The sequence below is a fragment of the Rhinolophus sinicus genome, linkage group LG10, assembly GCF_036562045.2.
Source record: "Rhinolophus sinicus isolate RSC01 linkage group LG10, ASM3656204v1, whole genome shotgun sequence".
NCBI classification, from domain to species: Eukaryota; Metazoa; Chordata; class Mammalia; order Chiroptera; family Rhinolophidae; genus Rhinolophus; species Rhinolophus sinicus.
Genome location: NC_133759.1, coordinates 51,972,575 through 51,999,206, shown reverse-complemented (window position 1 = coordinate 51,999,206; position 26,632 = coordinate 51,972,575). Strand labels below are relative to the sequence as shown.

At 46.3% G+C, this 26,632-nt stretch overlaps 1 protein-coding gene across 7 annotated transcripts in view; it reads right to left on the bottom strand.

Moving 5' to 3' along the window:
* FLNB (filamin B) overlaps nt 1-22,005 on the bottom strand; it is a 125,340-nt gene extending 103,335 nt beyond the window's left edge. For 5 of the 7 annotated variants that reach the window (XR_012489718.1, XM_019724158.2, XM_019724159.2 and 2 more), the window contains exon 1: nt 21,533-21,964. Coding sequence is in view for 6 of the 7 variants with exons in the window: in XM_019724158.2 (XP_019579717.2) it covers nt 21,533-21,824 (292 nt within the window). In the remaining variant the exon portion in view is untranslated. Of the gene's footprint in view, nt 1-21,532 lie in introns of all 7 variants that reach the window. The other 2 variants (XM_019724157.2, XM_019724160.2) reach the window with 2 other exon arrangements.
* Nucleotides 22,006-26,632: the final 4,627 nt, after the last annotated feature.

Genomic DNA, 26,632 nt, shown 5'->3' with positions numbered 1-26,632 from the left:
GCACTGACATGGGATGCCGGGATTATAGGATCAAATCGTTCAACAATATCTACAGAGACCTGAGTTTCTTCAGGTGCTGGGTCCCTACTGGGAGTGAGCACAGCCTTTCGCAAGAAGGAGCAGGGCAGACACAGCAGTGATGGAGGCGATAATTACTGGAGTTGGGGGTGTTCACAAAGCATCAGATTCTGATTCTAAGCAGGCCTTGGGCTCAGAGTTTCCAACAATGTTTTCAAGAATTTATTAACACTACGTTTTTCATTGATTTTATTTTTACAGTTACGTATTCTTAATGGCAAGTGATAGTGGTTTTCCATTGATGATCCTGTTCTATAATTTCCTTTTGAAGGAAAGGAACATAAAAATGAGTAGATGTAAAGAAAAAGTATTCAGGAAATAATACTGGTACTTCCAGCGGGCAGAAATCGTGATGGTGATCTAAGAAAGTCCAAGGGCTAGAGGCTGGTCTGGTGGAGGGCTCCTGGCTTTAAAATCAGTATCATGGCCATTTCAGAAGCATTATAATTTATGGGTACTGTGCTGTGGGAGCAACAGAAGAAATGACTGATACTACATGGGGGATTTAAAGAGGGGTTCCACAAGGGAAGAGGCATCTGAATAGGTCCCTGAACTCCAGGAAAAATGAGTGGTCAAGCAGAGAGAAGAGCAAGGCGAAGGGAAGGGGGCGTGAAGAGAAGCACGTCAGCAGTAAGGGGCCGAGTGCAGCTGACGTGAACCTGAAGCCAACACCAGCAGCCCATTGGGCATAACGTACGCTGTAGGCTCTTGACAGGGTAAAATTCAAACCATCATAAATAAAGGGGGGTTCAAATTCATGTCGTTTCATCAAGACAATAAATGGGTTTCGCCTCAAGGACCAAAGGACTGCCTGGAGCAAATGTTCCGTGGAAAGAACATCATGACTGCCTGGCAATATCCGCCATGGAGAGAAACAAGCGCAGCCAGGGGGCCAGCTGTCTGCTGACCCTGGCTTCGGTCAATGCTCAAAGTTTACAGATGAGAAAACTGAGGCCCAAAGACATAGCTGATGAAGAGCGCAGTCAGAATAAGAACCAGGTGTGCCTTCTCCATGTTCTTCTCATTCCGTGCTCCAGGATCCCCATTTATCCGAGTGAGTCAGAAGCACATAAGGCCACAGATTCATTATACAGAAAAGCACCTTTGCTCCAAGTCTTGAGTCAATTAATTAAGAGGCTTAAATTTATGGGTCCTAAACAATTAAGCTTTGTGGAATAGAACACCAGTGAGAAAAGGATGGATTCATTTGAAAGTGCATCACTGTAGAAAGTAAATCCCATAAAAATCTTTCCCATGTTGCTATCCCAAGCCAAGTGTAGGGACTGTGCTGGGCCAGACTTCACACGTGGTCAGCTCATCTGTGAATAGGGTGGCTTCCTCCAGCTGAGGAGGAGCCATTCTCACTATCCAACAAGGAATTCTAGAAGCTTCCATGGTCCTCCTAACAGAATCTCCCAATCTGGAATAACACTCAAAATGACTGAGGCTGCTGGTTTGTCAGAAGTCCAAGCCCCATAACTGCGATCTTTTTTTAGTTTTTAATTGGGGAGAGTCACTGTGGCTGAGCTACATTTTCCTCTCCCTCAACACAGGCCCTGGAAGGCAATCAAACCTCTTATTTCTCACATGTTCATTCTTTCTTTCAACTCATCCTCCTAGGAAAAAAAAAGGGAGGTGGTGGTACCTGTTGCTTTCACAAAGCTGCCATTTTGCACCCTCTTTAGATGGAAATCCAACGCGTCTGCAAGACTAAGGATCACAAATTAAGTTAGCTGGTATTTTAAAAGGCATGGATGCCACTTAAATTTGAAGTCAGTATTTTATACTAACACCTTTTAATTATGTAGACAGCTTAAATGAAACCTCAAGCATGCTACAATTTACACGCGTTTGTTTGTTTGTCTTCTTTCTTTCTCTTTGATCTGCCTGTGAGGTGAAGAGGTAATCTTCAGTTGCCAGAAGGGGACACAGGTGATTACCCTAAGTCACAGGCCATACACTGTCACAGCCAGTGACACCAGAGTTTCATAAAATGAAGGGGAGTTTCTAAAGAACAAATAGCCATCTAGTGTAGCAGTTATCCAGGTGAAAAGCCTCTGATGTCCATTCACCAAACCTCTTCAGTGTCCCAGATTTGGAGATGGGGCGGGGGGTGGGGAGGACACGTGATCTAGGTTAAACCTATCCAACAAACACACATCCTGGCCAGTGATTGACTGAGGAGAGGGCAGGTGACCCAGGCTGGTCCCATCACAGCCTCAGGGTTTTCCTGAGACTGCTAGGACCAGAATCTGTTAATGGTGCAAATGAAAAGCTTTGTCATGGAAGACCAGGAAATAAAGTGACTAAAGCCACAACTACTTTAATGAACCAGGTTAAAAAACATGGTCTTGAAAAAAACACACACACACACACAAAAAAAAAAAACCACTTCTTGCGGCTAGGATGTGCAAGAACTGGAACTCTCATACCCCATCGGTAGAAACGCAACATGGAAGCATTGGAAAATGGTTTGGCAGTTTCTTAAAAAGTTAACCATACACCTACCATTCACTCAAAAAAACCATTCACTCAAAAAAACCATTCACTCAAAAAAAAAAAGGAAATATACGTCCATACATAGACTTGTACAACAATGTTCATAATAGCCTTGTTTGGAAACAACCCAAATGTCCTCAACAGAAAAATGTATAAACAACTTACAGTAAAACCATACAATGGAATACTGCTCAATAAGAAAAAGGAATGAAATGTTGATACATGCCACGAGAAGGATGAATCTCAGAGTAATTATGCTGAGTAAAAGGAAAAAGACAAAAGAAAATTACATACTGAATTATTCTATTTACATAAAATTCTTAAAAATGCAAATTGACCTAGTGAGAGAAAGCAGATCAGTAATTGTTTGGGATGGGAGTGGACAGGGAACAATGAGAGGGAGGAATTACACAGAGGCAGAGACACAAAGGAACTTTTGGGGCCGGATAGATATGTTTACCACATTGGTTATGGTAATGATTTCCTAATGTTTGTATGTGTGTATGTATGTATGTATGTATGTATGTGTGTATCAAAACCTATCAAACTATACTTTTTAAAAAGTCATTCTGACAGTCAGAAACTCAGCAAGGCTCTTCTTTCAGAGGAAACATGGTACATGACTGATATTTAGAACTTGAGATTTTGCCCTGTGTTCAGTGGGTACAATCACTTCTTTTTTTTTTTTTTTACAAAATGATCACAATAAATACAGGTTAACATTTGTCACCATACACAATGACAATTTTTTTTTCTTTGACGGAACTTTTAAGATGCAATACAGTACTCTCTTAGCAACTCTCAAATATGTAATACAGTATTATTAACTATAATCACCATGCTGTACATTATATCCCAGGACTTATTTATAACTGGAAGTTTGTGCTTTTTGATCCTCTTCACCCATCAGCCATATAACCCCATTTTCACCCATTTTACCCACCCTCCACCTGGCAACCACCAATCACATTCATCCATCAATGGACACTTAGGTTGTTTCCATGTCCTGGTTATTGTAAATAATGCTGCAATGAACATGAGGGTGCAGATATCTTTTTCGAGTTAGTATTTTTATTCCCTTTGAATAAAGACCCAAAAGTGGAATTGCTGGATTTTAATTTTTTGGGGAACCTCCATACTGTTAGTGGTTATACCAAATTACATTCCCCCCACCAGTGCACTCGGGTTCCCTCTTCTCCACATCCTTGCCAACACTTATTTCTTATATTTTTCATAACAGCCATTCTAAGAGGTATGAGGTTTGTGATTTTGATTTGCATTTCCCTGACAATTACTGATGTCAAGCATGTTTTCATCTACGTGTTGGCCATCTGAACGTCTTCTTTGGAAAAATGTCTACGCAGATCCTCTGCCCACTTATTTTTTTAAATTGGATTGTCTGGGTTTTTTTGCTATTGAGTTATCCGAGTTCTTTACATATTTTGGATATTGACCCCTTATCAGATACATGATTTGCAAATATTTTTCTCCCAGTTGGTAGGCTGCCTTTCATTTTGTTGGTTTTCTTTGCTGTGCAGAAAGTTTTTAGTTTGATGTTGTCCCACTTGTTTATTTTTGCTTTTGTTGCCTTCCAACTGTACACTTTTGAATACGTCATTTGTTGTATGTCAAATATACCTCAATAAATTAGTTTTCTTAAACAATAAACACTTCTGAGCTCTGGGACACCAAGGCCACAGCCCCCTAGTTAGGGACCGCCAAAGCACAAAATGGACAGACTTGATTTGGGCCAGAATACAAAGGTGTTCCTAGAATGCCACTCTCTCGTAACACTCATTCCAAGGTCGAACCATTCCTTACTCTGGATTTTACTACTTTTAAGGGCAATGGAAATATTTCAACAGTCCCTTGAGCTATTTCCCTGAGAAATAACTCCTTCACTTAGACAACAAGCAATTGACTGGAAGCTCCCGGAAGCAAATGTTAAAAGCTCTCTTTGCCTTTGAGAAACTAAAGCCTGCCATGTTCACAAGCTACGCCATGGGAGGGGACTTACATTCTAAGGTTATTAGCTCAGGAGTTTCAACACACACTTGGAGAGTAGGATAGAGAAATCCTGCTATGTGAATGTCTTTTGTCTTAATACCATCCTGACATCTTGAGGATGATCTGTTTTCTTTCTTACAAGTTAGGCCCAAGCTTGTCTTTAAAACAAACAAACAAAATAATAAAAGTAGGGCACTTTTCTCCTTTCCCTTGGTTAAGCAATGCATTGCACCAGCATTAAAATTTTAGATACACTTTCTATAAGGGAAGTATTTCCAACAAACATACACACAAAGGGGAGAGGGGTGGCAGAAAAAAAATACAATATAACCACCATGCAACTGAAGACATACAAAGTTACAACAGGTTGCAAGCCCTTGCACACCCCTTCATGACCGCATACTGCCATGCCCCTCTCCCCCTCCCCCAGGCAACCGCTATCCAAAGTTTGGTGACGGTCATTCTCATGAACATATCTGTATTTCTATCACATATGAAAATATTTACGTAACAATATCGCCGCATGTGTATCTTCCTGCAATTAGTTTTTTCTGTGCAACATTGTAAAACTGATCCAGGGTGATACATTCGGAGACACTGCTGGCGCCTGCCACCATCTTGGCCCATGTCTGATTTCAGCCACAGTCACCGAGGGCAGTTCTATGCCAGCTCAGATCACCTCCCGAGACCATCTACCAATTCAAGCACAAGGCTTTTCTATTTCCTTTTTGCCCCAGCAGAGCCGACATGCACGGGCGCCCAGCCTGGAAGTTCGAAGGAATTAATGCCTCCATCATTGGGGAGCAGGAGCTGTTAGATCTCCAGCTTCTTGTCCTCCGCCAGGTGGACAATTCCAGAGGCGTTCTACATATTTCTCGGGAGGTCCCAGAGGTGGCAATCCTGATAATTCACCAAATACTGGAGTCTCCTTCCCTGGCTCCCTGGCCAGTCCTCCCTCCTGCTCCCCTTGGGTGCAGGTGCTCGTGGCCAGCCCACTCTCGGGAGAACCCAAACTAAGCAGAGTTCTAGTTGATTCATTTTTGTTACTCTGCATTCCATTTTTGCTGACATAATTTATTTTAAAAGGATAAGCCCTTTTTACGATGGAGTGTTATAAGAAAACAAGTTTCTAAGTGACAGAAATTAATATCAAATGATGGAATATAACACTACACACAGTCTGGCTCCTAAGTTATGTACAAAAGTTACATGTGTACGTGTATAGAAAAATGATAGGGAATGTTAACACTTCCTTTGTTATCTCTGGACAGGGAGACTGTAAGCAACTTTTCCTCTTTCATTATTTGTATGCAATTTTCCCATTCCTCTGCAAAAACATATACAGTTGACCCTTGAGCAACGCAAGGGTTAGGGGCACTGGAGCCCTATATATAACTGCACAATAACGTCTGACTCCCCCAAAACTTAAGTATTCCCTTGATATCCACGGTACTGGTTCCAGGAGCCCCAGAGGATACCAGAATCCTCAGGGGCTCAAGACCCCTGTGTAAAATGGTGATCAACAAACACATACAGTCAGCCCTCCAAACCCACAGGCTCCAAATTGCTGGTGGAAAACAGTACATGTATTTACTGAAAAAACCTGTGTATAAGTGGACCTGCGCATTTCAAACCCGTGTTGTTCAAGGGTCAACTGTATTACTCCTAACTAGGGGAAACAAACAATAAATGCTATGCAGATATACAACTGACACGGGTATAGTCCTACACTGCACCAGCATGGAGGAGGTCTTGTGGGAGGAGGAGGCAGGAGCACCTCGGGGACCCAGGGCCTGATGGGAGTCTGGATCTGGCCTCCCAACAGGACGTGTGGGCAGCCAGTAAGCGACTCCACCCCAGCTCTGGAGAAGGCCTCCCCATTCTGAGAGGATCCGTCCCCCTTGCCAGATACTGGTTAAAAAATGCCATGTGATCCAATTTGGGCCAATGAGACATAAGGAAAAGTCCATTGCCGGCTTCTGAAAAAGTTGTTCTTGACTCATAAGAAACTCCCAAGAACTATCACTCAACCTCATGAAAACTCTCTGCTATGGGAAACCACAAGGGAATCAGCCTTAGAACTAATGAAACCAAGAGAGCAGAGACCCAAAGAACCTGGGTCTTCGGTGACCTCACTGAGCCACTGGGTCCCAGAAACCCATAACCCGCTCTCTGTCTGCCCTTGCTGATGGGAAGCAATTCATTTTCTTGCAGGTGAGCTAGTTTGGGGTCCCATTCCTTGCAGCAGAAAGGATTCTAATTGTCCCCCTCCCCCCAAGGCTCTTCTTCTTGTCCATTTCATCCTGATTTGACCCACACACACTATCTTAGGGGTCATGGCGTCACTTGTCCCAAACCTCATATCCCTTCTGAACGCCCTGATGCCAGTCAGCAGGAGCTAACCAAACCCATGTCTGACACCCCCTTTACCTCACTCTGCCAGCCTACAGTAGGAAACACCTGACTCCTTCCATCAGGAAAGTGTGGGACTGGGGCGGCCATTGGCTCAGTGGTTAGAGTGCAGCGCTCTTAACAACAAGGTTGCCCGTTCAATCCCCACATGGGCCACTGTGAGCTGCGCCCTCCACAACTAGACTGAAACAACTACTTGACTGGGAGCTGACGGGTCCTGGAAAAATACACTTAAATAAAAGTTAAAAAAAATATATATATATATATATGAAAAGTGTGGGATTACCTGGTAGCACTTCCTGAATACGTCCCATGTTGCAAGTACTTTATAAAATTTAGCTCATTAAATCTTCACACCCACTCTTACAGGTAAATCTATGATTATCCCCAGTTTACAGGAGAGAACACTGAGCGCTGAGCCTCCAGAGAAATCGTGTAACTCTATCCCAGATGACACAGTAAAACCCAGATTCAATCCCAGAGCTGCCTGACTCCCAAGTCCTGACTCCTAAGCACAACTTCCCTCTTCCCAGAAATCCAAGGGGAGCAGGTGGAGCCTTCAGCTGGCAGATGGACAGAAAGTTCAGGCTCAGCCTCATACCCAACTACCTCAAAAATACCATTCATTCCTAGGGCTTAGCCTGAGGCATTTCAGAGGTCCAATCTTGGGGTATATCTTGCTTTGCAGAAATGACAGGACATGCTAATCAGAGGGAAAGAATTCGTGTTGCAAAAATTCAGGCCATTTTGTTTTACCTCATCTACTTCAATTGACATGGACTCCAAGCGAGCTCAAAACTCAAATCAGGCTTTGGGGAAATAAGGTTGGTTACTATTACAAAAAGGGTTAAGATGGATCATTACCTTAACACCACAAGAACAACAATGACACAGCTTTAATATATTTAGTTTCCTTAGAATCATTCTGAACTGAAATAGGTTTATCGCTCATTTCAAAAAAATTCAAATTAAAAAGTATCATTTTCTAAATAACCTCTCCACACAAGAAAATTTAGTTCTGTGGTTTTCTTACTGAAACCTCTGTGGCCTGTCCTGCTCTTCACTTTACACCCAATCCACTCTCCGACTCCCATTAGACCGTGGGCTCCCAAGGTCAGTGACCCAGGTCAGTGCCCAAGGCCCAAGACCCTCCCCTCCTAGCTGCTTCCACAGCTCCTGGCACACTTCCGGCACTCAGGAAAGGCGCCACAAGTAATTGTTGAACAAAGCACCTATACATTACTCCTCTGAGCTCCTGGGGACCCTCCATCAGTCCCTCTGCACCAGAGAGAACACTATTCTCTTTCCATTTCTTTCTCAATCCTTCTGAGTAGGTCAAGGAGAAAGGCTCAGTGTAGTGCTCAGTTACTCTGAACACCTCTCTATCTCTGGCTAATTCTCCTTTTTAACCAAAAGACTAGGCCTCCCACGGAGAATAGGCAACAGCCTAGCTGGAATTTAATAACACTGTTTTGGGTTTATTTATGGTTACCTTCGATTTACCTAGTGACACTGTTTTTCCATTATGATAGTGACACAGAGTCTCTTTTTCAAATACATTTGTTTCAAAAGTGAGCCAACTGCAAGGGGAAAATGTTAAGAGAAAATGAAATAGACACAAGCATGGGATATGGCAAAAAATAGGAACAGTGGCTCCTTTATGAACGAACAACGAAAGTTTGGGAAACATAGACCAAGTCCAGTTCTCCCACTGTACAGATGGGTAAAAAAGCTGAGAGGTGCCAATACTGGTAGAAGCAGGCCTGGACTAGGATCCAGTGTCTGGCTCCTGCCATCTGCCTGGGACCCTCAATCTTGCCAAACCCAGCTTGTTCTGGGTCTTTCCCAGGATCAGAAACTGGTCTCCAGAAGCAGAGCAGGTTAACACCTTCTGATCTGATTGATAACGCCTAACTGATGGTCAACTTCAGTAGCTGGTGCAACAAAAGCTATTGTGCAAGTGTGTAAATTTTTATCTTGTCACATGGAAACAGCATCCAGGCTGACTAATTTCCTGTCATTAAAATGTGAATACCTGCATTAGTCACTCACTCAAGTAAAACCCTCACAAATTCTACCTTTAGGAAAGGTGTTGGGTATTCTCTGCCCCCGCAAGAGATGACCTAAAAATGACACTCCCCTAAAAAGCTATAGTATTTGAAACCTGGCCCAACCGAGGAAACAGCAGGAAGGTTGTCTTCAAGAGGCAACTGAGGGAAGGAAGCAGGTAGGTCCGCCAGACACAGACAGATTCCTTTGGCCTGGCAGGGCTAAGACTAGCGTACCCCTGAAAAGAACTGAGAATGATTCCCCCCACCACCAACCTCCCACATCCCTTCTAGTCTTAGGAGCCACAGATTTTGCTGTTTGCCAGCCTCCACCGGTCACTGTGGCCCAGCAACCTTGATACTGTTTGTACAGGGTGTGACCCCAGGTGTCCAGTTTCCAAGCACTACTATAAAAATATTGTCACCAGCTCCAGGACACCAGGTTAGACAGTGCTGAGTTAAAGACCACACCCAAGGCAGCAAAAATCCTGGCAGGTGGTACAGGAAGCCCTACCATGATGATTCCAGAGGTCCAAGGGCCAGGACTAGCAGGGACAGAAAGCAGAGCCCAGAGCAAGGCAGGGACCAGCCAGGCACCAGGGGTGCGTGTGGCGGATGCGGTGGGAGCAGCTGGTACACAGCCCTTTGCTCCAGATTGGAAGCACACTCGGCAGGCAGCATTGCCTCACCTCCAGCACTGCTGCTCCTCCTTCAGCCTCCTTGCTCAAGCCCTGAAAAGGCTAAGTGGGAGGTGTGGGTTCCCGGTAATGATGCTAATGCTATCACTGCAATAGTAGCAGCTGGCATTTACTGACCGCTTCCTATGCCCAGGGTGGTGCTGAAGGGCTTTGGATGCACGTACTCGTTACACCTTAGAACTCAGGGAGGCAGAACATTTCATCACACTGTGCATATGGAACACAGGCTCCTAGAGGTGCAACAGCTGGCTGAGGTGAGCCAGCTCTCAAGGTGCAGAGCCAGAACTCAGACCTGCGTGCTTGCACATCACCTGGGTCGCGTTACAGTCACTTCCACGAGAGCAAAGCCAGAACAAAGAAATGGAAGGGAAGGACAGTCCTAGAGACAAAAAGAAAGGATTAAAGAAAGAAGGGAGGGGCAAAGGAGCTAGTTAAAAAAAAAAAGAGAGAGAGAGAGAGATCCTTTAGCCAAACAGGACAAAAGTGAAAGTGAGGAGGGAAGGCACCAAGAACACATCTTGCTTTCTATCCTTAAAGGAAGCTTGGCCAGAAGACCAGCAAATGCCTCTGGCCCATGGTTCCTAACCAACAGCTACTCAAAAACCCAGGTCACTTCTTCTAAAAACAACCCATTTGGTATGATGTATCTTTGACCAATTTCTGGGTGTATTCCCACCCACCTTTCCCCTTCCAAGATAAGTCACTTCTTCCTCCAGTCTGAGGGGGTCACCATAGGTCCAGGAAGTAGAAGGAGCGGGGAGCGAAGGAAGGCGACAACCAGCTCTTACCACCTGCCAAGGACTGGCCCAATGCTTTATAGGGATTGTATCATTTAATCTTCAACAACACCAGGAGTGGGGTACTATTATAGCCTGGGACACTGAACCTCAGAGAGGTCAAGCAACTTGCCCCAAGTCTCCCAGCGAGTAAGTAGCAGGGACTAACTGACCCATAGTCATACACTCAAATAGCTCAATCTGTATCCAGAAGTGGTTTCCATTCCATCTCCTTTGCCTCAAACAAGATTAAGACAAGATGATTCCATAGACCTGGTGTCCTGTAGGCTGCTGAGAAAATGATGTCTCCAAAAGCACAAATCCCATGAAGGCTGCATATAATTTTCAGACTTCTGAAAGTTCCCAGGCAGGCAAGAGTGAACCAAGCTTCCCACCGACATGATGTTAAAGAGATACATTTAAATTGCTAATGAAGCTGAGCAACTAAAAGGTAAATGAATTTCTATGCTGCACTAACCATGAGACCAGGTCACAAGAGTTACCAAACATAATAACTATTAAGAGACACTGACAGTCCCAATAAAAGTAGGTCCCTGAAAATTTTTAAAAGACAGAAAATGGCTGAAACACTCCCACTCCGTGGTTGACCAAATCGTATTTCTAGACCAAGGGAGACTTGCAAACCATAATGAGCTTCAACTAAGACCTCCAATTTTAATGTTGGCCACAGCTCAGCAATAACTCAAGGATGAGTCTTGCTACAACCATCAGTATGACCGAAACGATTTCACAAAACAATTCCAGTCCACAGCCTCTTTTTTCCTGAGAAAATGCATCTTTCTCTTCCTCAAACAGGTCAAAAGGCAGCTATAAGCAAAACTCCCTCAAAGTAGAAAGAGATTTCTTAAGATTCTTCACAGGTGATGTGTTTTTAATTTGTATTTCTTCATGTTCTTGCAATTTTTTTTTTTTACAAAGAACTCCAAATGCAACTTTTTAATGTCAAAAAAAAAACTTGTTAGAAGTGAATTTCGAAGATATGATGAGCTTTCCTTTAGGGACAAAATTCTCAGACAAGGGCTTGAGTCAGTCTTCTGGCACTTGGGTGTGCCTCAGTTTTCCTGTCTGTATAATGGGGACTGCAACAATAACTACATCTCAGGGTTGCAATGAGGTTTCGTTTAGCTATTATTGGAAAGCATTTATCACAATGCCAGGTACTAGGAGGTGCTCAATATACAGATACACTATTATTAATGAAACTATCTATTACTATGATTATAGTGAGTCTCAGTGGCTTCCTTTTTATTCATTTTCTGAGCCTCACTTGGAAGCTTGGAAAAGGCCTTGTTATCTAATAACTGAAGCAAATCATAGATGTTCGGAGACTGACTATGAAGTGCTGAGTTCTTTAAGTTCAACATTGCCGTCCCCAAAATGAGGTGTTTTACTGGGACCCCAGACCCAGTGGATCATGACATTTCACTCCCATTTCACTATAGGCTGCAAAGGATCACTATTCTGCATTTTCTAAAAGCAAATATATTACAAACAAATCAATATACCAAACTTATTATTCAACCCACCTATGCAAGAAGCTGTTTATTTATTTAATACATTATTTATTATAGTCCTACTAAGTGCTGAGCTCAGAGCCACATAGGTAAACAAGAGTTACAGGGCCTGCCCCCGGAGCAGTCATGACCCAGTGGGAGAGCAAGACAGGCAAGTTAGGAGACCAGGGCAGCTCAGGAAGCTATGGAATGGCATGGGGTGGGGGTGGGGAGACTGTGGGTGTCCAGGAGAGGGCCTCATGCCCTCCAACCTCAGGTGTAACTCCCCATGGATGTCCCAAGGAAAAAAATTAAGAGGCACAGGAGAGGCAATTACGGTAAGAGATCCAGGGCTGCAGGAAGTGTAACATGAAACCTGGATCATTTCCTGTAAAGGACTCCCTGACTGGAGAGGGCTCCCCAGGGGCCGGCCAGTTGCCTCCTTTAGTGGAGATAAGGAATGTGACAAGCCACTGCCCAGGTGCTTGCAAGGCACGACCCAGCCAGGCTCAGCGTCTCAGAACTCTTTCTGGTTCTGCCCCGTGGATGGCTGGAAGCCCCACCGAGGGGCCCCCTGTCCCACCAGCAGTACATCCGTGATCTTGCAGCCTCTGCCTCTTCTGATGAGGACTCTCATACAGAACCCAGAACTCTGTTCAATTAACAGAAGCACCAAGTCACGAAGGCCTCTTGGAGTCTGAGTCCAACCTCAGCACCTGAGGTTCCCCTGGGGGGGGGGCCGGGCCTGGCCCCCTGCTTCTGGCCTGTTTTCCCCCACCAAGCAAACAATCACTGTTCTCTTGAGCAAGAAACACCAGGCCCAGTCAAGCTCCCAGCAGGCTGCAGAATGCCAAATAATTCTTGTTTCCCTGGAATATTTGATAAATCACTTCAGGGAGACACAGGGAAATCAGGGTGATTCACACTAGCAGTGCAGTACCCACATGATAAGAACTTGACTGTTTTCTTGGGGGCAGTAGAGGAGATGGAGCAATCTGATTTTAGCCCTGGAGAATCCTTTCATACCTCAGCCTCCCTGGGAGGCCTGTCTCTGCCTGGGTCACAAGCAGCATGTGGCCGAAAATAACACCATTCCTGTTTGTCAGAAGGAAAGCGGACTGCTGCTTGCCTTTTTTAATCTTAAAATCTGAATTTATGGGCTGCAGCAAATTTACATAGTCCCTGCCACACATCCCCACCCATTTCCCTATAGCTCAAAAGCCAAAATTCCACAGTGTTCCAAATAATTCCCAACCTCTTTGGTTGCCTTTATATCGAAACGGAAATTCCAGAAAAGTTGTCTGGCGTGGCAAAAGCTGACCAGCCTTATGAAAATACCCAGAAAGGTGACCCATTTAGTCAAAAGAGCTTTCAGATCTCCATGAGAAAAGGAATTCATGCCAGCATAAAGGGCCTTCAGAAAGGGAGAACAGGAGTGTTGTGTTAACGCCCAGACCTTTCAACAAGCCAGCCCTGCAAATTCTGGGGAGCTGAGCAGCGAGTGGAGTCGAGTCGAGTCTCGGCTGGCCAGCCAGACCAGCTTTCTCTCTCAGGACGGCTGCAGGAGAAACCCTGGGGACCCCAGTTCAGCTCTGGAGCACACAGCTCAGCGCTGGTACACGGCAAGGGGCCTGCCTACAAGGCTCCTTGAAGATGAGCAGGGAGCTGCCTGCGGGTTTGGGTTGGAAGCAGGTGGCTGCTTGTGCCAGGGCTGCCAGACTGACAAAAACCAGCCAGGAAAGACAGGTTCTGCTCCCCAGCAAACACCACCCAATACAGCCTCCACCGGTTGATGTTAAAAGGTAGCAGATGGCAAAAGGTCATTTCTGATAGAGCACAGCTGTGCCAATGGCGCTGTCACCAAGGGCCTCCCAGCATGGCTGGATATCAACAAACCCCTCCATGTCCCCCAAATGGTACGCACTGCAAACCCCACAGTACTACAGCAGGAGGAACTGCAGGGGCACCTCCTCTTCACCTCTGGCTTCCAGGCCTCACAAAGAAAGCCCTGTCTAGCTCCCCAAAACAGCCTTCAGCTGGTCCCTACTGTCCAAACCTGCAGTGAAAGCACTACTACCCCTGGGAACCAAACAAAGGCAGGCAAAGAACTAGAGAGATGTCTCCAGAACTGGAGAGAAGGTCTGCATTAAAGCTCTAAGGTGCTGGAAAAGGTAAAGCAAATAGGCGAAAAAAACTTTTGTTTTGAAGAAGGAAATTTCAATTTCACTAATTCAAATGAATACCGTTTCAAGCAAAATAAAAAGAATAGCACTAAAGCAGTAGAAGTCTCTCACTACAATGTATCTATTTTACAAGTGGGGAACCCAATTTGGACATAAAAAAATACTTTACAGCTTGATGCAGGCAGGTGTGAAGTGAGGCAGGCTTGAGCCTCAGTGTTCTCACCTGTTAAAGGAACCAGATATAAAGCCACTCACTTTGCGGGGTTCATGAGGATTAGAATAGAGGGAAGGCACTCAGGACAATGCTTAGCAGACAGCAGGGAGGGGACATGCTGGCTATTGTGTTAGCGGGTGGGAGTGCACACCTCAAAATCTGGTACACAAATGGCATCACCAGTGTGTGTCTTTGGCACCAGGAACAGCGAAGGAATATGCAGGAAAGGCTGTGTTCTCCTTGCCAAGCTGTCTACCTGAGCCAGGTTTGGGTGATGGGGGAAGGGAGGAAATCAAACACGCTATCAGAATAATTCAGTCTCACGGCCAGTCTTGACTAAGTGAAAAAAACCAATCTGCTTCTTTGCTTCCAGTACAAAAAATTCTGACTAAGGACATTCTACCTCATGGGGACTGATCAAAATGGGATCAGGCAAGACAAGCGTTCTTTGGTAAATTTTGTAATCAGACAATGGGTGTAAGGAAAATCTCATCAAATCATTTTTATAAGTTTGCAGAAGAGTTATAGCAACCATCTACCTTTAACTTATCAAATGAACACACTTAAGGTAACTGCTATAAGGCTCTTAGAAAAAAGGAACTTTAGATACAGCTCGGTATATTTCTTGCAAAAAAAAAAATCACAATACCAAGTGGGCATGATTAAAATACCAATGGTTCCATCCTTTATACCACACCTACTCTCACCTACTGTTTATCACTTTAGTCATAAAGAGAATCATTTGGTTTTCTAATCATCTTTCCAAGAAGTTCTCTCCCTAGACATGCACTCAATTTCCCAAGAAAAGCAAACTAGGCACTGTAAAAATACAAGGTTGCTTCCCAAGCCCCAGAAGAAGAAAGTACTGTTGTTTATTATACAATAAACTGAGCCAATCTGGTGATTACTGAGCATGTTTAACGAATAACTACATTTACAACAGTAATGTAAGATGGCTTCTAGTAGAAAGGCAATGTTAATGATCAGAAGAGCAGGAGACACCATACATTTAGATTGAAATGGCTCATTCCATTGGATTTGTTTATTTGGTTCAATTTACTGTTGGAGGGAGAGGTTCTAATTATAGATCCACCTTTTTAACTGAGGATAACTAAAGATGAAACTAAATGCAGAATGGCAAGATGGGGGTGGAGAGAAGAAAAAAGAAATACAGAAACACAGGCCCTCAAGGGGCCTCTAAATGGGGTACATTGCACCCCAAGGGCACACAGGATAATCCAATAAAGCCCAGGAAAAAAACAGATCTTGTATCTGGATTTGTCATCTAAAAATAAACTAAGCTTTATTAACATTTACTATATGTACTGACAGTGGCATAGGTGTATAGCTTACAAATATACATACATATATGAGGAAGGGGCACATTCACAAATTTTTTCTTGCAGGAATGACTGGAGCAACAGCTGGGACATCCCCTGATTAGATGACCCATTGCAGCTGGGCTCACCTCCCCACTTCACACCCCCCCCAAGCTCTCTCAAGGAAGATGCTCTGATGACAGCCTTCAGCCTCCGAAGGCCCCTTCCAAGTCAGCCCCCGCTTACCTCCCCACCATCCCTCTGACCTCCCTCCACCTGATACACTCTGCTCCTCCTGTGCTCATCTGGCTAATTGTCTGTTCACCTGCCTAATTCTAGTTTGGCTTAGAATTCAGCTTAACCGGCCCTTCCTCCAGGGAGCCCTCCAGACTTACCCACCGCACCCCAGCCTGAGGGGAGGTGCTCTTGATCCTCACTACTCATAGCACCGTCCGTCCACAGACAGCAGCAAACAAGGTAGGAGCAGGTTCCACGTGCAGAACCTCAGCCTTCAGCCCTGACCTACTGAATCAGACCGCCATTGGTAACAAAGTCCCCAGGTGATCTGTGTGTCTCTGGAGGTTTGAGAAGGACATTCCCCAGTGACGCATGTCTCCTCCATGCTGAGCAGTGTGTGATGCACATCAGGGACATGACATTATTCCTGTGGCTCTAGCACCGGGCCTCGCTCAGTGGGTCTTTTGCATATTTGTTGAATGAAGAAAGGGAGAAAGAAAGGATTTTGGGAGGCATCTTCATCAGACGTGCTAAGCTAAAGGGAAAGGGATGGCTAACACACCCGACGACAGCCAGAGAATAGATGGAAGACAAGGCAAAGTCCTACACTTGGGTTCAAAACCACAATCATCTTATTGGTAATGCCAGCATTATGCTATAACTTAACCAAATCAAATACAATGCTCTCAGCAACTCTAAGATAGGAACTATTATCCTTCCCTATTTTACAGATGGGGAAACAGGCTCAGAAAGGTTAAGACAGTGGACCAACGTTGCACAGCTGTGAGGGGGCAGAGAGGAGATTAGAATCCTGGCAGTCTAGCGTCAGGCCCATACTCTAAACCCTTCAGCTGTATCTAGTACAACCAGTATGTGCTGACCTGGAGGCCATTTACAGAGAAAGCAGGATGACGTGGTACCCCTGGCCATGGAGCCACTGCGGGCAGGGCCCAAAGGCTGAGCCTGAGCATCTGTTGCCCAAGGAGCAAGGCAGCCATCCTCAGCTACCCAGTGACACCCGCCTCACAGCACAGAACCAGGACCCTGGGCAGGGAGAGGGGGAGTACCCGGGAGACATAATTTGGCTCCAAATCAAAGCCCTCTGTCAGCACAGACTCTCCAGGAACGAAGGCGGCTGCTGACTGGCACGCTGGCTCCGCCGTTGCTGGAGGAGCTGCGCAGAGGCCCAACTGCCATCTGGAAGTGATTTGGCCCAGAGATTCCTGAACGGGGTGGGAGGTTGGAATGACCAGACGCCTGGAGCTCCTGTCCAGCTCTCGGAAACAAAGCTGGTGTGAATGGGCCCCCGAGGCAGCCATAACATAAAAGGGTCATCCCCTTCCGAGGAGGGGCACCTCTGGGCACTCCATAATTAACATTAGCCGACCAAGCTCGTTTCTCCATTGCAGCAGATATTAAATGTCCTCTCAGTGCGAAAACCCTCCAGCATAACTTTTGAGAATATTATTGGCCAGCACCTGATTTAACATTCACATTGCAATTACTATGTGCCCCAAATTGTTCCAGCACTTTAAAAACATGTTAACTTGTTTAATTTTTATCACAGGTAGTTACTGTCCCCATTTTAGTGACAAGGAAACCAAGGCACAGGAGTGTCTTAATAGCTACTTAGTGGCAAGTGGTATTTAAACCAAGAATCCTCTAACTCCCACAAAAGCCACCTCTGACACTAATGTGTTACTTTGTTGCAGATGGCGCTGAACTTGTTCATTCTGACAGAGCATGCTACTTTGCTATTTTTCATGCACGCTCTGGGTCTGAACTACATTGCCTAAAAGACACACTGGCATTTGCTAGGTAGTTCAGGAAGAGTAGAATTTAGGATTATTTGTACAATATTTTGGTGCGGGTGGGACAAAAGGAAGACAAAGGGGCTGAGGAGCACAGTGACCCACCACCCTGGAAACTGCCCAGTGACCCAAGGTCTTGGGAACACAGCACCCGGCCTGCTCTGGGGCGCTGGCCTGCAACAGGCACGTTAAGTAAACATTAGGGTCAGACCTCATCCTCTGAAAAGGAAAAAATTCCTTTTTTCTAAAGGATCAAACGAAAACACACCACCCAAACTTCTAGGCAGCCTTGATTGTCATTCTTGGGCTGGGAGACCCCTTTTTCTCCAAGTTGGCTGGGCTGCCCAATGTCAGGAAGGTTTTTTGGAAAAACAAGTAAATAAAACTGCCAGCTCTGGCAGGCAACTAAAATTAAATATGCCGAGGCCTCACTGTGAACTGCCCAGGATATAACAAGAAACTGAAGAAAATCTTTAACTTTTGGATAGAGCCTAGGATGGGCCCACCTTTTAATGAATCACAAATGTGAATAAACAGCCAGGGCTATCTTTCAGTGAATTGTAGGCAGAAAAGTCAGTCCTCTGGCGGCTTTTGACCTTTCCTTATCTCAGAGCTGGGTGCCTGAACACAACTCTATAAATGATTCCCACACTGTAGATCGTTGAGTTATCCAAAGCATACAAATCCCTATATTCATTCAAAGATACCTTCCCAGATTGTGGAGTAAAACACCATCCTTTGGGTAGCAGAAAAGCTCCCCCCACAAAAAAACAGTGAAGACAGGGAAGCCATTCCCTCAACAGATTCACCTCAACACAAGGTGGGAGATGCAAGAGATTCTGCTCTCCTCCCAACATGATGCTGATCTCAGGGGACCTTCATCACAGTTGAGGGGCTTATTCCTGTCACCTACCTCCTTAAGATCCCTGCTTTGTTCAAGGTCAGAGGCTCAAAGTGTGGGTGTCCAGCCATTATCCCAACATCCCAGACTTAAAAACAGTGTGACAGGGGCTCTGTGTTCAGGGGAGAGGGGCTGTGTTTTACTCATTTCCGACACTGGCAGGCAGATGAGTGAAGGCTCAATTTCAACAGCTGGGCAGACCTGAGTTCTAGTCACCATTTACTAGTTGGGTGACTTCCAAAAGCTACTTCACTTCTGTTTCCCTGTCTTTAAATAGAGATAATACTAATAGCAATCACAGTGATAACAGCAACCACGATTTTCTTGGCCAGGACTGGGGCAAGTGCTTAAGCCTCACAGGGATTTAAAGCAGATTGCTACATAGACAAGGAAACCACTCCAGGATTCAAAGTGGTGACCAATGGGGTGATCAATAGAGCACATTTAACATGCCCCCACATTGGAGCTAGTGTCATCAACAGCACAACACAACACAGCATAAACAGTGACTACCTGAACTGAAGTCCCAGCTGGATGTGACTTTTCTCTGAAGAGCCATTACCCAGAGCAGCCCCAGAAGCAGAGGGAAGAGGCCTCAGGCATTGCCCCCACAGGAATCCTAGCACTTGGCACATCTCCCTCAGGTCTCCAAGGGCTGGAAAACCGGTTCACTGGAGACCTTTCTGGAGAGCAACTAGGCAGCCAATGATAGGAATCATAACTGTGGTCACACCCTTTGACCCAGGAATGCCACTTCGGGGAATACAATCCAAGAAATAATTTAAAAGGAGAAAATAAAATAAAACAATGTAACTTGTGGTGGGAAGAGGTCCACAGCAAGAGGCTGCCAAGAGCCCACAGGGAAGGGGGAGGTTAACCTTGGAATGCCAGGATAATAGAGGATACTCTGGCCTGGGTGGGTTCAGGAATGAAAATCGTGAGGGTTACAAAACTGTAAGGGGCCAAAGTCTGGAATGAGACCCCCAAGTGTAGGGCACTGATGGGAAGCCATGCTGGAAGCAGCTGCAGCCTCTGTAAACAGTTGGTAAATTAGGCAGTCCAGGATTTTCTGGTGCTGTGGTTTGGGGTTTTTTTGTTTGTTTTGTTTTGTTTTTTAAAGATATTTCATGTCATATTTGGATACTCCTGGTTTACTTTAAGTTTCTTTGTTCACTTAATTAAATAAATACACATTTTTAAAACAAAGAAGAAGGGATCCAAGTTGAGCCCAGCCAGGCCTTGAGATTCCTCAAAAGGAAGCTGGTTTCTGAAAAGGAAAGAATTCCAGAATTCTGAGGTTCTCCTTCCCCAGTTATAGGAGAAGGGCTCCCAAAAGAAGACGATAGCACGCTGCACAGCTTCCCTTTGCAGAGAAGCCACCCTGCATGGGAGGCTGGCTGGGCGGAGGCAGCTGCTTGGGCCCAGGAAGCAGCCCTACCTGCTAGGACAGGTGTGGGGGAAGGCGAGGGAGAGGCCAGAGGAGACTCAGCCTAGAGGGAACCCCTTTTCTGCTGGAGAAAAGTCCCAGCAGCCACACCCACCACCCTTTCTTCCTGCCCAGGGGTCACTATAAGGTCTGGTTTCCTCCGGAAGAGACCCCAGACCCAGGCCTGAGCCAGCTCCTCTGGCAAGAGGTTCACCTGGCAGAACCCACACACAATGTAGGCACACCCACGCTGTGTGCACAGACTCTCTCTGCACACACACATGCTCTGTGTGACAGCGCACACCTTCGGCAGCTTTGTCTGTGACCCTCCTGGAAGCCCTCCACCAGCCTGGGGCATAGTGAGGACCTCACCCTCATTCTTCCTCCCCAGCGCAGAGGGAGAGGAACCCAACACCAACTCCCTCCCTCCACTCAGGAAGACCCTGGTGTGGGGAGGGCGGAGAGAGGAAGGCAAAGTCTCCTTTAATTGTCACCCACTTCCTTCAATTCTCAGCTGGACCCTCTCTACTTCCATGACCTTGGGCCGGTCATTTAAACTTCTGGAGCCCGTGTCTGTAAAATGGGTCTAACAACATCCCAACTCGCGGGATGTGTAAAGATTGAGATACCTAGAAGGTTGTTGATACACAGTGCCCACTAGTTTGGGCTCCTACAAGGCAGCAGTTCCATTACCACCATCACCTCTAAATTCTAACTTCAGCGGTGCGAGCGGGCTCATCCTGCGGCGCCGGGCCAGAGCAGAGCTGGAAGCCCAGGGAGCGAGGACACACCCCCGCTGCTCCCCTTCCCACCTCCAGGCCCACACCCATTCCGGAGACGGCGGGGGAGGGTACCAGGTCCTGGTATCCACCTGGGCGGGGAGGCCCCAGGCTCAGAGAACGGTCCCCCCCCCCCAGTCCCCTCCTCCGGCCTGAGCCAACGCCCATTAGGCGGCCGCCGAGCGCACCAGCCTGGGCGCCGCGAGTCGAGCGCTCCCGGGAGCCCTGGACTAGGGCCCCACCCGCGAGGACAGCGGACCGGAGATTCCCAATTCCCCAGCTCCCGCAGGGGCACCCCAGGTGCAAAGAAATGCCACAGACCCACTTCTCCCCATGCGGTCCCAACTCAAGCCCTCCACCCACATCGCTCCAGAGACGCGCTGCTGGGCACACGGTTGGGAGCTATCACACGAGGTCGCAGCCCAGGGGTTGGCACCTGGGAGGGGATCTAGTTCTCCTACGTCCCCACCTCACCCCCGGGGACCACGTCCCCAGGCCTCAGTGCTCCCACCCAGCCCCCGGCTGGACGAGATGGGGGCGCGCGGCAGGCAGCCCCAGCCTTCCCCAGGGGCTCACGCACGGCCCCGGGATGGTACACCCGTCCGCGCCTGGCTGGGCCAGGGCACTCACCGATGGACACAAGCTTGATGTTCTCACGGTCCAGGAACTCGAGCGCCACCGACACGTTCTCGAGCTGCATCTGGCGGAAGGTGGGCCGCTGGTGGTACTTGCGGTACATGCGCTTCTGGCTGAGCACCTCGAGCAGCGCGATGAGCCGCAGCCCATCGCTCAGGTCGGTCTGCAGGTTCCCGATGCGTTTGTTCACGCACTTGAGGTGCTCGTTGCACCAACGCGTGAACGTGTTCTGCTGTATCTTCTTCCACGGCGCGTCCTCCGCCAGGTCCTTCTCGGTTACCGGCATCCTGGCGGCGGGGAGTGCGCAATGCGCAGCGAGCTGCCGGAGACTGGCGGAGGGAGGCCCTAGGACCGAGGCAGTGAGAACCAAAGCGAAGGGGGAGTGGGACTCGAACTCGCTGCTACAGTAGCCGCGACCGCGGTTGTTCTGTGGCCGCCTGTCCCTGACCGCGCGAGGCGTCTGGCCCCGCGCCTGCGCACTGAGCCGACCCGCCCCCGAAGCCCCGCCCCGTCCCAACCCTCCGGCGAGAGTTCCCGGGCCACGGTCGCCCCCTGCAGCCCAACGAGGCCACTGCTTCCTACTGTCTTCAAGGCGTCCAGGGAATCAGCGCTCTGTGCTCACCGCCTCGGGTAAAGCAAGCTGGGAGGGAGACATCCGGCTACTTAAGGAAAAGGTCACCCGGGTCCTGGAGTGAAGGGACGTGCAAAAGTAGGGAAATGGAGAGAATGGGCATGGACGGCAGCGTGGGTCGTGGGAAAGGGGCCTGCAGAGAGGGTACTTTGTCCACCTATAGGATTTTTTGGTTTTTGGTTTTTTTTGAGCTCCTGCTTTGTGCCAGGCACTGTATCAGGCACTGGAGAACACCGTGAAGGAAACAGACATTTTACTATTCATATTAATTTAACTCATATGAATTATTATATATATTATCATTCATCGCATTTATTTAGTGTCTGCTGTGTGCCAGGCCCTCCTTGAGCCTGTGAACCAATGGTAAATAAGACAACCTTATTCCTTAACCTTGAGAAGTTCATATACTAATGGGAGAGAAAAGTAAAAATCAACTGTCACAAACAGCTTAGTTGTAGTTATAGAAATGAACAGTAGTTTGCATGTATATTAGTTTCCTAATGATGCTGTAACACTTACCAAAACTTTGTCTTAAAAAAACAACAACCCACACACAAATGTATTATCGTGCAGTTCTGTAGCTTAGATGTCCCTCTCAGGTCTCACTAAGCTAAAATCAAGGTTTGGCAGGATGCATTCCTTTCTGGAGGCTCTAGGGAAGAATCCATTTCCTTGCCTTTCCCAGCTTCTAGAAGCTTCCCACATTCCTTGGCTGTGGCTTCTTCCTCTATTCTTCAAATCCAGTAATGTTGGGCTGAGTCTTTCTCACACTGTCATCTCTCTGGTTCTCCAGTCACATCTTCCTCTAATTCTTTTAAGAACCCTTGTGATTACATTGGGCCCAGTTAGTTAATCCAGAATATTTTTAAATCAGTGAGTAGCAATCTTACTCCCATCTGCAACTTTAATTCTCCTTTGCCATGTAAATTAATATTTCCGGTTCTGGAAATTAGGATGTGAACATCTTTGGGGACCATTATTCCGCCTACCGATACCATGTATTGAGCACGTGCTCTGTACTCATCCAAATTCTGTGCTAGGTGCTGGGATACAGTGGAGACCCAGGCCAGACCTCTGCTGTCAACAGCTTAGTAATTAGAAGGGTAGCAGCTAGCATTTCCTGAGTACCTGCTCTGTCCCTGTGCCAAGAGCTGGGCTAAGCAGTTTCTTTGCTGTTGGCCCCAAATGACAAGAGTTTAACTGAGGTTAAGTGACTTGCTCAGGGTACACAGCACTAACAGGACTGGATTCCAGGCCTGTAGGAGGAGCACAGGGTGCCTGGGCTCAAGAAGGGACACCTAACCCAAGGTTGGTGAGGGGAATCAAGCAGTTAGGCTTGCTGGAGGAAGAGGGGCTGTGCAAGATGGAGGTCAAGGGCTTCCAGCCCAGCAGTTGCCCAGGAGAAGCCAGCAGATTTATGGTTGTAACATTCTGTAACAGGACATTTGTACACAATGCTGAAGTGCTTTGTTCACAGCGATTGCCTCGCTCTGGAAACGCTCAGAACAGCCTGGGGAAGAGAGTGTATTACCTGGCCCTAGCCCTGGCCCAAGGTAGGGACACAGTAACTATTTGAAGGCTCATTCCCCTCTTTAGTGATTAAAGGAAGATATTTGCTGGAGGTCAGCTAGTAAGGACTAGACAAAGCTCGATTTGAACCTGGATATAACTCCAAAGTCTGCATAATGTCTAAGGGCCCTCATGATGTTCCCAGCTTGGGTATTACCTTTGTCTTCACAATCTGAGCAGCAGCAGATTCACTAGAGGCATTGTTGGTAACTTTTGCTTCCCCTATACCCAAGGTTCCTAGTGTCTCAGGCTTCCCTCTACCCAAACTCATCCATCAAAACTTATGGGCCAAGTGTATACCTCCCAAAGGGACCTCCTCCTTACTAGGTGAGACTGGAGCTAATGTAATCAACTCAGCTCAATCAGCAGCTGTTAGTGTGCAAAGGTTCCCCTTTCTTGTAAAATATGTCTGCTTTCACCAGGTTTCGACACAAATAACTAAATAAGTTCTGCATATAATATCCAATCCACTTCACTCTGAGCTGAGACATCCCTGTCTTAGGATGAGTCCTGTGATTCTCTCCAGAGGACTCTTAGGCTTCTTCCTATTGAAGAGCGATCTATGGGAGGAGGAGACTCAAAAACCATGGTGGAGGAAGGTACTCAGTGGCTTCAGAGATGAGGAGAGGAAGTAGAAATGGTCTTCAGATGGCTCTTTATCAATATTTGATAAAAAAATGAGGGTTTAAAATTCAAGATAGGCATTTCTGCAGGGAGCATTTTAGCCAATGCGTTCCACAGTTTGGCCTGACAGGCCTTCATTTAACAAATACCCAATCCCTGTTTCCTAATGTTTGTCATAAGTGGCACTTACCTCTTAATAGAACCCTCCAGAGTGGAAGCATGTAGAGAAGTGAGCAGCACAGACTTTGGGTGTGAATTCTGGCTGTTCTGGCTTTATGCCCTTGCATAAATTACCTTTGCAAACCTCAGTTTTCTCATCTAGGCAATAGTGATAATGGAGATAACCCAACTCCTAGGGTTATTAGATAATGCAAGCAATACTCCTAGCTGTGTGCCAGTCACACAATAAATGTTCAATAAATCTAGCTGGAAATCGGGCAAAATTAATCAACTTCACACCCATCCCCTGAAAAAGCTGGAATTAACTGCGTTTTCCCAGACCCCAATCCTTCTCTGTAAGAAGCCATGTTTCCCGTCCATGTCTGTTACCCACAGATTTTGACACCACTCTGCCATAGCCCTGAGAGACCCCAGTCAGAATAAACTGACAAAAAGAAACAAAAGTAGAGCCAACCCCTCCATGTCAGGATGGACCTGACAACAGGAGCTGCGCAGACGTCCACAAGGGACAGAGTAACCGAATTTGAAGCAAAACATTGGTTGGCAGGTTGAAGCCATGTGAGCCTACTTGTCAAAGTCGCACAAATTGCCAACTCAGCCCATCTGAGTAGGATTAGCAAGGGTTCTTCTACTCAAGCAAGTGTGTATCTATAATAGTTCCCCGGATCCCACCTCCATGCCTTCGCTCAGGCACTTCCCTCTGCTCTCATCTGTCTCTTCCACCTTGGGAAAATCATGTCCATCCTTCAGTCCCCTCACACTCCCAGCTAGTGCAGTCACAGTGCTTGTTTTGTGCTGAAGTTTAGTTACTGTTGCCTGCGATCAGTTGCTGGAGGAGAGAAACTCGCCTGTGTCCCTTTGCAGGCTATGGTCTGGGTTTAAGACCTATAGAGCCAGCCCTGTTCAATAGAAATACAATGAGAGCCACATTGTAATTTTAAACTTTCTAGTAACACTTAATAGTTATTAAGTATTATTTAAAAAACAAAAAGAAACAGGCAAAATTAATTATAATAATATATTTTAACCAATAGCAAAGTGACTAACTATCCCAGTTTGCCCAGGACTAAGGAGTTTCTTGGGATACAGGCCTTTCATTTTAGTGCCAAAACCAGGAATGTCTCTGGCGAATCAAAATAAGTTGGTCACCCTACCCGATATATCCATATATATATATATATATATATATATATATATATATATATATATATATATATATATATATATATATATATATATATATATATATATATATTTATTTATGCCAACTTTGAAGTCTGATGTGTATTTTATTCTTACAGCATATCACAATTCAGACTCGGCACATTGCCGGTGCTCAGTAGTTGCCTTTGGCGACTGGTGGCTCTGAAATTGGACAGTGGAGGTATTGGAGATATGCTTGATCTTGAAATAAACCAGTTAATAAGTTGGAGACCCATACGCTTTCACCAGGTTCCTGACCTTGGAAATCCCTCATGTGTGAAACCCACCTCCACATTTCAGACCCACAGCTCTGTTGGGGTCCCAGGTGAACGTGCATTCTGTAGTTTCTTGGCATCGTGGGGTCAACTGCTATAGTGGCATGTCAGGAGGTGTGGTTATTATCCCCATTTAACAGGTAAGGAAACTGAGGCTGAGAGAAGTAGTGACATGACTAAGGTCACAGAGTGACAGAGACTGGATACTAAGGAAGGGCTAAGAAAGGCAATAGTCCTGAGAAGGAGCAGGGACCTGGGGCTGCCCTGACTCTTTCCTTACCTGGAGCTGACATTAGCAATATACCTCCTGGGAGTTTCTGATAAATGAAAAACTATGTGTCTGTCTCACATTTAGCATGTAAGTATCTGCTGACAGAGCTGACACTGCTGTTATTATCATAGTTATGCTGATGATGTCATGATAATATCATGAATCTGCTATGAGTGGACATCAAAGAACAAAGACTGAAAGTTCCAGATTTAGAAGCCACTTTCCAAAGGGAATAGAGATGGAGAACCAGGACTTGCAAAATGAATTTATGTCTTCCCCAGTTGCATCTTTCTCGCAGGGTGGGGCCTTCACTGAAGTCCACACCCTGCCAGAAAGAAAGA